At 40.3% G+C, this 14,164-nt stretch overlaps 1 protein-coding gene across 1 annotated transcript in view; it reads left to right on the top strand.

Moving 5' to 3' along the window:
* The window catches only part of rngtt (RNA guanylyltransferase and 5'-phosphatase), a 125,615-nt gene that overhangs the window by 62,140 nt on the left and 49,311 nt on the right, over positions 1–14,164 (top strand). Inside the window, exon 12 of the mRNA XM_059513328.1 lies at positions 6,622–6,690. Coding sequence (XP_059369311.1) covers positions 6,622–6,690 — 69 coding nt within the window. The remainder of the gene's footprint in view (positions 1–6,621; positions 6,691–14,164) is intronic.

Below are 14,164 nucleotides of genomic sequence, written 5' to 3'. Positions count from 1 at the left end.
TCTATGGGAAAACATGCGTGTGTGGGTATTAATTAAAAAAAAAAACGTAAGGGGGAAAACTCCAAATGCAATAGAAAAAAAAAAGCCAGGACCTCTCCACACAAAACACACGGATCATTTTGTAGTCTTTCTGTTCAAAAAGGCTGATTAGGAATTAATTTCACCAGCCAGCACCTGCAATACACAGCAGAGCCAGGAAGAGGCAGCAGGCAGGCGTAACAATTAAAGGGTTAGTTCACCCAAATAGCAAAATTATGTAATTAATAACACCCTCAGGTTGTTCCAACCCCGTGAGACCTCCGTTTATCTTTGGAACACAGTTTAAGATATTTTAGATTTAGTCCGAGAGCTCTCAGTTCCTCCATTGAAGCTGTGTGTACAGTATACTGTCCATGTTCAGAAAGGTAAGAAAAACATCATCAAAGTAGTCCATGTGACATCAGGGGGTCAGTTAGAATTTTTTGAAGCATCGAAAATACATTTTGGTCCAAAAATAGCAAAAACGACGACTTTATTCAGCATTGTCTTCTCTTCCGTGTCTGTTGTGTGAGAGAGTTCAAAACAAAGCTGTTTGTGATATCTGGTTCGCGTACGAATCATTCAGTTCACCAAATCGAACTGAGTCGTTTTAAACAGTTCGCGTCGGTTCAAAAAGATCCGGTTACATCGAATAATTCGTTGGCGAATCGGATATCACAAACAGCTTTGTTTTCTCTCACAACAGACACAGAAGAGAAGACAATGCTGAATAAAGTGGTAGTGTTTGCTATTTTTGGACCAAAATGTATTTTCGATGCTTCAAAAAAATCTAAAGACCCTCTGATGTCACATGGACTACTTTGATAATGGGTTTCTTACCTTTCTGGACATGGACAGTATACCGTACACACAGCTTCAATGGAAGGACTGAGAGCTCTCGGACTAAATCTAAAATATCTTAAACTGTTTTCCAAAGATAAATGGAGGTCTTACAGGTTTGGAACAACATGAGGGTGAGTTATTAATTACATAATTTTGCTATTTGGGTGAACTATCCTTTCAAGGTTTTTTTTATGTAATAAGGAACGTAGCAGTCATTATTTACTCCTGACATCTGAGCCGCTGAAGACACAGCTTTTGTTTCTGAAAGGAATGTGCTCCCGATCTACCCAAATGCATTTATGTTTGTGCGAATCATTCATGATCCAGCTTTAGCTACAGAAGAAGTGAGTATAAGGGTTTTTTATGAATCTTTGCAAATCGCCATTTCTTATAATGTGCTAGATAGCAAGTTCCACGGCTAGAGTTTACAGCCTCAGAGAACTGCGCTTCACCCCACAGAGGGAGAGGATGGGGATAGCAAAGCTCATTAACATTTAAAGGGACACACACTGAAAAGGCTTGCTCTGACAAGAGCTGTTTTTGACGGGGTAAAAGGGGTGTTTTTTACACTACCATTGAGAAATTGATAAAGACTTTTCATGAAGACCCTAAAGAATGATACAGTATCAACTTGTGGAAATGGGCATCCGATGACCCCTTTAAATTATAAAACAGAATTCAGAAAAAAATAAGCAGAAAACTATTTGTGGAGGGGATGGAAAGATAGACAGACACACAAACCCATACATGAATACATTCATTCATTGGTTTTCCTGAAATAATATATAGCTTATTTTACAGAGCTCATTTATATTTGTAAGATTGTAAATATGTCATGCAAAATGTCAGGACCATTTTTTTATGGTTTAATTAGACATCGCTGTTCAGACCTGTAAGTTCCAGATACTGTATGAGCCCCCACAATAAGATATTCCTTAATAAATATTCCTGCTCTCATACAAAGACCCTTACAGTTCAATATCAGGAACATCAGCCAAAGAGCTGTGCTCTTCCGCTCCATGTCTGTGAACGATAAGTGGGATCATTTTTTGTGAAATTAACATGCTTGATCGTTTCTGAGAAATTTCCAGCAAGAAGAGGTTCACCCCATGTCATCAGTAGCAGCTTTATAACCACATTTGATTCTCTGTTCATTGTTCACCATGAATAAGTCTGTTTTTCTCTAGTCTGGTTCCACTATGCCCTGAACCTCCAAGCTTGTGTGTGTGTGTGTGACTTGGCTTTGTCTTGTTTGGGGTCTGATCTGAGCATGAAGTCTTTGAGAATGAAGTCATAATAACAGGCTGTTGAGAATTGAGAGGGTGTCATTGTTGAGGTCTCCAGCCATCTGATGTGCAGACAGGAAGTGGAAAATAGAGTAGTGGAGAGAGATTCCCATCAGTAATCGGTAGAGAATGACATCTCAACTGCAGACTACAGTGCCTCCACCAGCTTATCATCTACAGCCGTGTCACTTCTTGTCTTCATCCCTCTTGAAAACCTTCAGCGGCCTCCTCAGCATTAGGACTGACTCTCAAAACATGAACTGGCCAGTAATATGCAGGGCACGTTTCATTTACGCCGATATCTAGGTCAAAAATGGCAGCTTGTGAATGATAATGAATGTGCTGTGGTCAATGTTATAAAGATATGATGCACGTATGAAATGCACACTGTTTTAAAAACTTGAGAGGCAAATATAAAACAAAGTTCAGATGAAAATGGCTTTACATTTAGAGATGTAAAAAATGTAAAAAACAAAATAAAAAAATGAATAAATAATGAAAAAGGTACTAATGAAATAAAACAAAATACACAAAAGGAAAGAACAAAAAAGAGTGAAAGAGAAATGAAGAAGGAACTGCATGATTGAAAGTATAAATAAAACCAAAACAAACTAACAAAACATGATTTAAAAAGCTCATTTAAAAGTGGAATTTGAACAGAAATGCAAACTGCTGTGCGTTTATTGTGCATTCAGTTACAAATACAAAATTGCATGTTTGTTTGCTAATTATTTGTGCATTAGTGAACTGATTTGTTTTCTTTATCATATATTTATATCATATAGGAGTCTGATGAATACAAATGCATGGCTTTTTTTGTTGACATTTTTCTGCCATTGTGTTTGTTGCAATAAAGCCCAGGCAGCACGAACAATGTTTTTCATTAAAATGCCATTTATTACAACAAAACTCATCTGTGAGTTAGACATAAATATCCAATCACTAATTGAGTTATAATTACATGCATCATGTCAGCATAAACTGGCCTGTCAATCATCCTGTCAGCATTTTGATACTTCTCCATTCATCCTTCTCACATTATTGTTATTCAGATAATATAGTGTTCTTCCTTCCTTTGTTCTGACATTATCCACTTTAGAATGAAGCAGTTTTATTTTCAACCATTAAAAATTATATGTCATTTCAAAACAATTCAAAACGGACTAAGCACCATCGCTTTCATATCCCAGTCTGCTTCATCTCTGACTCGTCTCCATTCCCTGTTTCCAGAGGATGGTTAGTATGCAAATTGTGAAGCAGGGTGTGTTTGTTTTGAATGCAGCTCATGAAGATGGCACAATAGAAAGATTTCAGAAAAGAGAAAGAACAGAGAATGCAAATAAATGAGCAAGACATAATAATAAAAGATTGCAAATGACTAAAAGAAAGACTTGAGATGAAATGAGAGAAAGAATGAGAGCAAAAATGCTTAAAGAAAAGAAAGGAGGAACTAATGAAAGAGAATGACAACCCTTGAAAATGGTTCAAGAATGAAAGAAAAAAGGAACCAATGATAACCAAAACAATATGACACAATGAAAGAAAATGACAGGAAAAAAAGAAAGATTGAAAAAAAGATATAAGAGGAAGAGAATGGATGAGCAAAAAATGAATACAGGACCTACAAATGAATGAAAGAACAATAAAAAGAACAATCTAATATAAAAGAGTGAGTGAACAAAAAAAAAAAAAGAATGAAAGGGATAAGAAGCAAAATGAAAGAGAACAAAAGAACGACGTCAGTGGTTTCGACGTGAACAACCTGTTCCTCAGCGCTTTAGACTCTTCCCACAGGTTTGCACCACAAGTGTTTCATCTCAAACGCGACTTTGAAAGAGTTTAACGGGAGTTAATGATCTCATTAAGCCATAATGTCCTCATTAAACGGGGTTGGATATGGAAACGAGCCTTTAACTAGCCACTTCTCTGTGAATCCTGCAGGTCGAGGCTCTGCTCCTCGGAGCTTTGAGGGTGAGCTGTATAAGGCATGAAAGATGCTGTTTGCAGCAGACTGCCTGACTGACTAGAATTTTAATACACCATCCATGGCTCTTTCAGCAGCAGCGCAGACGTGTTTCTGAGAGATTAAATGGAAAGGAAATCTCTGATAAGACTGCCGCTGTAACCCTGTGTGCTGCCCTAATATAATACACAGTCCCTGTGGATTGTGGGTAAGGTCGAAGAGAGCCACGTTCAGCTGAGGACAGATTATCGCTAATGAAAGAAGTCAAGAGTCTTTCTGTTGAGCAGTGTTCAGTTCAGCAGGATATCTGGGCGTCGTGTAGCGAACATTGATGGCAGAGATCCCTTCTAAAAGCAAACAGGCTCAAGGTCTTGAAACATTTATTAGAATTAATTCATTGCTCCGTCGACTCTCACTCAAACTCTGATGTTTGAGATATGCATTTTTGATTTCTGTACACTTCACTTGAATAATGTGTTGTTTACACATGTCATTGGTGGCTATTTCTCAAGGATGTTCCGCAAAGTCAAAGTGAAATCAAAACGGACCTTGTTTACTTTCTTATGTGTTTCTAGAGTTATTGTTGATTCATCAGTGCACATTATTTAAATGATTAAAAAGACTTTGTATCTTTAAGTAAATATTTAATTGCATGCTTCACCTCTGAAACCATTTTTTTTGTCTCTACTCAGCTATGTACTATTAAGTAGTATTGGCTGTTTATTAGTAAATATAAAGCACATATTAATTTCTTATTCTGCATCGTATTCTACATACATTATTCCTAACCAGGACCTAAACATGTAGTGGTGGCCAAAATTTAATAGAACGCTAGTATTTTCACCAGCTAAAATTGGCTTTAAAAGTCCGTAAACTGATATTTCCTACTGACACACTACAGCAAAAGATAGAAATAACTTACTTAAAGTACTCCTATTATATTTTACCTTTCATGCACTGTCATGTAGCTGTATGTGAACATAAACTATTTGCAAAGTTGTGAAGCCGACAGCGCAAGATACTTAAATTTATTGTCTATAAAAAAAAGTCTGATCACGATCTCCGAAACTAGTCGTCAGAAATTCTAATCTTATTCTGTTACGGCTCTACATCACAAAGTAACATATTTGCATAATGTCTGCACACATTCTACGTCTCCAACTTTCCTGCCCACAAACACAGTAAAATTTCGGTGTGGTTAACATCATGTGGAGAAGATACTGTGCCCTACGCTGTGAGAGTAAACTTGTTTGATCAGTCTCTACGGCTCTGGACCAAATCACAAAGGATGGTGCCGTCTGACCAATCACAGCAGTGAGGGATCATGGGAAAGGAGGGGTTTAGAGAAACTGATTCTTTGAGTCGTTTATGAATTTTTAGAAATGAGGTAAAAAAAAAAAAAAGTGAATACTAACATGTTTTTGGACCTTGCATGCGTGTAAACCTGTTTTAAGAGACTCATAAAACAATATTAGCAACCTTAAAATGGAATAATAGGGGCACTTTAATAAAAATTTTTGTAGTTAAAAAAACATTATTAAAAAACATTTTTAACTGGTGAAAAAACTAGTGTCCTTAAAATTTTGGCCACTGTAACTGCTACAATAACTTACTATCAATACGCAAATTAGGAGTTAGACGCAAAGCTCTGAAAACGGAAGACTATGGGAAGATTTTGGAAGACAACCTCAGGCAATCTGCAACAAAAGATGCTTTGGGTCAACATTTTGTCTTCCAGCATGATAGCGACTCAAAGCATACCTCATTTCTGGTGTAGAACTACCTCTAAATGTGCAGAGTGAACGTCCTTGACTGGCCTGCACAAAGCTCAGACTTGAATCTAATAGAAAATCTGTGGGTCACACTGAAGACCAGAGTCCAACAAATCTGGAGGAGCCTGAGAGATATGCTATGGAGGACTCCTCAGAAGACATGCCTGAAACTTGTTGAGAACTACAACAAACCAACTAAAGGCTGTTATCAAGCAAAAATGATACACCATTGACAACTAACATCAGAGGGCTAATCATTTTGACCTGTTGACTTTTTTTATTCTTGGTTATAATTTTGTTTCTATTTGTATTCCAAGCTTGCTAAATAAACTATATAACTCATAATTTTGTCTTCAATTGGACTTTTTTAAATTATATTTTTTCACAAATCCCTGTTTAATATGCAAGCAATGAACCGTTCATATGTTGGGTTCCTCTAAAAGACTCAACACTGTTGCTCAGTGGCTCTTTCGAAACGCCTCTGTGTTTGTGGAAGCAGTCTGACATGTCAACTTCTGGCTCAGTGGCTTGAGTTTTGGCACTGTGATACCTTTTTTCCAAACATACTATAGGTAGATGGAGAGAGTGTTTGGGAAATCTGCTTTGGAAACTTTGTTTGGAAGGCATTGTTCTTTCAAAGTTTAACAAGGGCAAGTTTTGCTCTTTCCAGGAGAGCGTCTCTTGTTCTTTGTGCTATATACACATGATATGTTCTCAGTGTCTTTTGTTTTGTTCACAGCTCCTGGAGGGCAGTTTCACCTCGCAGGTCAGCCATGAAGTTGACGGTCTTATCTTCCAGCCTATAGGGGTGAGTCTGACACAAACACAAACTGATAGAAGAGAAATAGACTATGACTGCAAATGCAAGGTCTGGGGATGTATGACCTGCAGTGAGCTGAAGAGTAAATAAGAGGGTTTGTTTTAGATTCTTTCAGGCTTGCTCATAAGCATTTCAGTTAATGGCAGTAATAATCCATGGTTAATGTGGTATTATATGGTGTCATTATGAGCCTCAAATCTAGACACAATTCTCATTTAATAGCACACGTTTTGTTTTGTATGAAGTCAACATGAATTATGCTCAAATATTGCTGCTAAGCTACAAAACATTTTAAAAATTCATAATAAGGTATAAAGCAGAAAAATAATTTTATTATTATGTCATAACATTATAATTATCCCTGTACTGTATTATTCTTTATACACAAATTTCTAAGGTCACTAAATTATCAACATGATCAAAAATGTTGAGTATTTGATCGTCAGACTTTTGAGCAAGGTTTATTTGATCTCTCAATCATCGTGTTGCATTGCCTTCATAATAAAAACTACAGCTCTGATCATCAAACTAAACATTTAAAATATCATCTTACTGAGATATAATATTGGGAGATATAGCGAGAACTGATATTTATGTGTTTTATGTAAGTAGTCTGTTACATTACATATTTACATCATAGAAATATCAATAACTGCACCAAATTTCTTATTTGTCCCATAAATAAAAATGATAGTAAGTCCTTTATACACTCTAGATCATTCAGATCTGAGTAAGCAGTGATTTGCATTTTCATTTCCATTTTTTTTTAATATATATTAAATAATAATAAAAAAGATGCTTTTAAACAGTCACTGAATTTTTAGACTGACCTTTATCTACAAGAAATATGACAGTAAGAAAAATGCATATAATCATACACTTCTTAAACTCAAGGTAAAGAGTCTTAATTAATCCTTCTGCAAATTTAGGCCTAACAATTTGTTAAATCACATTGCAGAAAGTCTTACATTTATAGAGCCATGGCATTAAATGTTGCATGCACTGCAAAAACAAACAAACAAACAAAAAGCTTCTTCTTTTCCAATATGTATTATCTTAAAGAACCTTAATTCAAGATTTTACAAATAATGTGAGTTTACAAATAATCACTCGCTCAGCTAAGACCACTTAAGTCTATTAAGACTGTATAATTTTGCTTCTCGAGTAGTACCTTGATTTAAGAATCTTCAGACATTTGCACTGGAAAATACAAGACTTAAAAAAACATACATTTAGAGACCATATTGATTTTCTTTACTTGGTCTTAAAAAGGTCTTAAATTTATCTCATAAAACCTGCAGAACCCCAGATAAAATGGACTGTGCATCTTTTAAAAATTCAATCCCCCCCAACATTTGTTTTCTCTAAAAGCTCAGAATGCACCAGGCATGCGGCTGTAAATATGTGGCATACAGTATATGGTCCCAGGAGGATAAACACACAAGAGGTCCCCCGCTGGTGTGCCGGATTGAAAACACAAGCTGGGCTTCAATGTGCCATTGACTGATTAGAAACAAAACTGAAGAGAGAGGCGCTTACAATTGCATCATAAAAGCTGCAGAAATCATAAAAATACCCATCAGGTTATTTCCATTTTTCCAATATTGTTCAATCTTTCTGCAAATGCAAGCTAAAGGTCACACACACCACGTTCCTGCATGACAACCAATCAGTCACATCAGTATGTTTAAAAAAATGTATTAAAGTAAGTGTCCTCAGTAGCCCTCTATTTAAACGGCATAATGTAATTTCTCTGCTGACATGATGTTTGTGCTTTCTATAAGCGTCTTTCATAGCTGCCCTGATATGGACTTTTTTTTCACTGTAATGCAATGAGACATTTTCTGTACAGTGACTCAGAACCTCTGAGCTTTGTGCATCACACACAGATCTCCAGAATGTTGTGATAGTGTAACACTGCTGGTGCACGTTAGCCAGGTATATTTAATAATTCCAGTCTTGTGTTTGCTTTGGGCATCTGAGCGTCCCTCACATGCTCTGCTATCCTCATTTCCACATGTCCTCCAGTCTCTCATTTTAAAAGAGGACTCCTGCGACCCTGAAACCAGTGTAATGTACGACAATGAAATCGGTCATTACAGATTACCTGTTCCAAACAGAATGAATGGAAAATTTGAAATGTTGTTGTTATACACACTTGACAAGTGTGCTTTGTGGGATATCTTTATTTAATTACTTAAAATTTTTATATATGAATTGTTTAATTTGAGTAAAAATGTTTTCTTTACCAAGAAAGTGGCAAGATGAAAACGTACTCGGTTACTAAACGTTACCTCGGTTCTCTCTAGAAGAGCGAACGAGTACTGCGTCTTAGCTAAGACGCTACGGGAAAAGTCTCTTTTCACGAAATACTGAAGCAAAAAATTATCCTTAATTTTGTATTTTTGTAAAGCGCATTTGCAGCAGTACACAGCCATAGGCGAGATGGCTCGTTCGCTCATTGGCTTGTTCTGCGGCAACTGCACAGCCTATCGAGTGCAGGCTGATGCAACATCAGACCAATAAGGGCGCTTCGCGCCCTTCTTGCCACTTCCCGCCGAAACGGGTGTGGCCCAACCTATAAAAGGAGCTCGAAAAGGCTGACTCGTACGCACGGCAGAGAACGCAGTACTCGTTCGCTCTTCTAGAGAGAACCGAGGTTACGTTTAGTAACCGAGTACGTTCTCTAAGAGAGCTCTCTCGTACTGCGTCTTAGCTAAGACGCTACGGGAACCCCATGTAAAACGCCGTGCACGCAGGGATCACACACCAATAAACCTGAAGCAACGCCCAGGATTTACAGTCACCTGAGGGACTCGCAGAGATTCCAGGACAGGAAGTTGGGAAGCCCTCCGTCCCATATCTAGCAACATCCGTAGATGCGGCAATATGACATCACACAGCCGAGGCAAAGCCTGACCAATGTGGCAATGCGGGTCTTACGCAATACTGCCCATATAACAGTCGGCAGCGCATAACGCTCACGAACTCAGAGTTCCCCTCAGGGCCCTGATTCGACTATACCGACAGCAGCCTTGCTTGCAAGGCGGGAACCTCCAGGTTATAGAGCTTTGTGCTCTATAAATGTAGACGGCGAGGCCCAACCTGCCGCCATACATATATCCTGCAAGGAGATCCCAGTAGACCATGCCCACGACGAGGCGACGCCCCTTGTGGAGTGTGCTCTGACGCCCAACGGGCACTGAAGGCCCCTGGAAGCGTAAGCTAATGCTATGGCGTCAACTATCCATCTGGATAGAGTCTGTCTCGAGACAGCCATTCCCTTGGAACGTCCACTGAACGAGACAAACAGCTGCTCCGTCTGCCGAAAGGCAGCAGAGCGAGACACATAAGCTCTTAAAACCCTGACAGGGCAAAGAAGACTCGAGTCTCTATCCTCTCCTGACACCGGCAGGGCAGACAGGGCAATAACCTGAGCCCGAAACGGCGTGTTGAGGGATTTCGGCACATAACCGTGCCTAGGTTTGAGTATGACCTTTGAGTCATTAGGCCCAAACTCCAAGCACGACTGGCTCACAGAGAATGCGTGCAGATCACCCACACGCTTCACTGAAGCAAGAGCCAACAAGAATACTGTCTTGAACGACAGATGCTGAAGGCTAACTGATTGGATAGGCTCAAAAGGGGGACCCTTCATGGCCTCCAAAACCGCCGCGAGGTCCCACATAGGGACTGACGGAGGTCTGGGAGGATTCAGCCTCCTAGCACCTCTAAGGAAGCGGATGACCAAATCATTCCTTCCTATTGACTGACCGAGCGCTGTTTCAGAAAATGCTGCGATGGCCGCCACATAAACTTTGAGCGTGGATGGGGCTCTGCCCTTATCCAACAGCTCCTGTAGGAAGGAAAGAACCTCCGTCACCTCACAACTAAGGGGTGAACATCCCCGAGCTGTGCACCAGCTGGAGAACACCGACCACTTCGAGGCATACAGACGTCGTGTCGACGGAGCTCTAGCCTGAGTGATGGTATTTAGCACTCCCACTGCGAGATCAGCAGGTAACTGTTGAGCGCCCACACATGGAGGGACCACAACTCCGGTTGAGGGTGCCAAGTCGAGCCCCTGGCCTGCGAGAGGAGGTCCCTCCTCAACGGTACTGGCCACGGGGCGACATCTGCTAACTGCATCAAATCTGGGAACCATGGTTGGTTCTTCCAAAGAGGTGCTACAAGCAGTATTGAACATCTCGTTTCTTTCACCCGTTCTATCACCTACGGAAGGAGGGAGACGGGAGGGAAAGCATAAAGCGGGCAGCACGGCCATTTCCGTGACAGCGCGCTTTCGTTCTTGGAAAAGAAGGCGGGGCAGTGAGCGTTTTCGTGCAGCGTGTTCACTGCAGCGTGGCCATGGTGTGCAGCGCAGATGCAGCCTGCCCAGCAGCAGAGAAGATCCGTGCGAGCAGCGATGACGTCATGCGGCAGGCTTTGGATGGCAACGCTGCCTTAGTCCGCCGTCCAGCAGAGGGCGGGCAAAGGTGCGCTGCTATAGCCTGTTCCACCGGCGGAAGTGACAGGTAGCCTCTGTTTTTAGCACCGTCCAGTGTGGAGAATGCTGGTGAAACAGATGAACGGACTCTCGCCGAATATGGAGCGTTCTAAGCTTTCGCCACTTCTTCGTGAACTCAGGAAGAAAGGGGGCGTGCTTTGAGTTTGGAGAAAAACGCTCATCCGCGAGAAAGCTACCATCCAGCCGGGAACGAGAAGGGGGCGCTGGTGCAGACCACTCGAGGCCGAGGCTCGCCGCGGCCAGCGCGAGCACTCGCGTCAGCTCCTTATCGATATCCGCCCGTCTGCTGGGCCTCTGAGCAGAGGGCGCGAGATCCACGGAGCTCGCCCAACCCTCACTGGCCGAAGCAAGCAGAGAGCACGTGTCCTCTTCCTCCGACGCGGGCCTGAGATCCACTTCCTCAGATGACGCGTCGGCAGACGCGTCGGGCATCTTTAAAAAGACGCAGCTCTTTTGTGAGTGTGCGTCACAGGGCGAACACACACAGGATATAATGATATAAGGATACAAAGGATATAGGCGCCGGACAGCGCAGCAGGAACGGCAGTGGAAGGCGGCGAGGCCTGCAGCTTTAGAATGGCTCGTCCCGCTGATATGCTTCTCAGACGGCACTTGCTTCCTCCGTGATCCAGCGATGCGTGAGCTTCGCTGAAGAGATGAAAAATCAGGTGAGTCAGCCTTTTCGAGCTCCTTTTATAGGTTGGGCCACACCCGTTTCGGCGGGAAGTGGCAAGAAGGGCGCGAAGCGAACGAGCCGTCTCGCCTATGGCTGTGTACTGCATGTATGGCTGCAAATGCGCTTTACAAAAATACAAAATTAAGGATAATTTTTTGCTTCAGTATTTCGTGAAAAGAGACTTTTCCCGTAGCGTCTTAGCTAAGACGCAGTACGAGAGAGCTCTCGTAAGAGAACCGCTATTTTCTGTTTCAAACTTTCACATTACATCTTTAGGTTATAATAACATAAAAAATTCTATCATAAAATGTTATATAATTAAAACAATAAAAGAAAATTTCACCATGAACAAGAGCATGAACAACATCACATTAGACCACAGACATCCCAAAATGACATTTCCCTTACATTCAACTTCCAAATGCAAAATGCATTCATCTTTGCCATGTTACATTTTTTTATTTGACTAGTGCTATATGCTGTATTAACAAAAACATAAATGGCATTAATACAAACACTAGCACTGACAAGCTACGCTATATCATGTTCATAATAGAATGTAATTCATCTAATGAATGCAATATTGTGTAGCTTGTCAGTGATCTACAGCTCTGTGTATTCTGCTCCATCTGAAAGCACTTGATGGAGATTTAATGATGAGATGCGCATGACAATCACATGCGATTTATCGTGCAGCCCTTTTTTTGTGGATTACAAATTACAAAGTAGATGAGGAAAACTAGGATGCCGGATGTATTTAAAGCACCGCCATTACTGTCTAGAGTGTGTGGAATGGTGCGCTGTGATTGGTTGAGCAGATATATTGCATTCTGCAGAGAAGAGAGACTGGTGTTTGTCGCTGTTTGGGAAGAAAAGGAGAAAACATGATGACAATATAACTCTGTGGATATTGGATTTTGTGTAAAATAAAAAATTTACTTTTAAATACCGACCAGATACAATACAGATACAAAAATTTTGGCGGAAACTTAAATTTTTTTTTTTTTAAATGCCGTTTATTGTGTTTTGGAACCAAACTCTTCATATATTAGTGCTGGGCAATGATGCAAAAAGTTTTTTTAATTTATACATTTATGCGAGATGCGGTAGAGTGAGGGTTTACTCACACTAGGCCATTTTAACTGTGCCTGAGCGCGTTTGACCCCCAAAGCCCGGTTTGTTTGGCTAGTGTGATTTGCTACGTGCTGTGTTAAGGACGTGGTTCATTTAGCCAGACCTGGCATGATTGGAAGAGGTGGGCCAGAGCATGGTACGCATGTAGTTAGCAGATAGCAGAACTTCTGATACCTAGCATGATTGCGTGAACATTTCTAAGCGGCAATTTGGTGATAGGTCTGTAAAGCAATTTATTGTGAGAGGGATGTGTGTGTTACCACATCCCAAATGACTCAGTAAACCACAATGTTAACAAATATGCACTCCACTGTGCTGAGCAAGAACACTGCTCTGCTGTCTTCATGTCAGGGTTGCCAGGTTTTCACAAGAAACCCCCCCCCCCCAATCGCTACTCAAAACTAGTCCAAAACTAGGCCAATCACATTTTGAGGGGGTCTCCAGTTAAAAATCACATTATGGGGGGTAAAATAGTTTTTTTTGGCGGGGCTCTTCGTATTCCAGGGAATAAATATTAGGGCTGCAACTAACGATTATTTTGATAATCGATTAATCTGTCGATTATTTTTACGATTAATTGATTAATCGGTTTATGTACTTATATTTTAGTTTTTCCCATTTTTTCCCCAAGTAAATTATTAATAAATGGTCTTTATCATTCAGCATAGATTTAAGAGATTTTAACCATTTTGCACTGTCATATCCCCATCAAAAATATACCTGGAGTTGTTTTATTGTGTTAGTAATCCTTTGTCGAACTCTTCTGCAATCAGAACACTGACCCATACTCTAGCAAATTTCACAAGGAGATTTCAAATAATGTTTTCACCATGGCAGTCCTTAGAGCTCCTAAAGTAGTTTAACATCCTGAACAAAGCTTATTAAGGAATCTTTCAGAACATATTTTCACGAAGAATAAGGATAAAACAGAATAAAATTGCAGTGCATTGTATTTTATTATTTACTGGGAAACAGCTTTATAGCTTTTGCTGTGAAATTGTAAACAATCCTTCAAAAAAAGTGCCAATGGCATGAAACCTGAATGGAACTCACAATTTAAAGTAAAATCCATCAGAAGGTTGTCCAGAAAAAAAAATAGGACACACACAAAAAACCTGCTGTGT

The sequence above is a fragment of the Carassius carassius genome, chromosome 27 (assembly GCF_963082965.1).
Source record: "Carassius carassius chromosome 27, fCarCar2.1, whole genome shotgun sequence".
NCBI classification, from domain to species: Eukaryota; Metazoa; Chordata; class Actinopteri; order Cypriniformes; family Cyprinidae; genus Carassius; species Carassius carassius.
The sequence above is the reverse complement of the archived record's forward strand: the minus strand, read 5'-3'. Positions and strand labels throughout refer to the sequence as shown.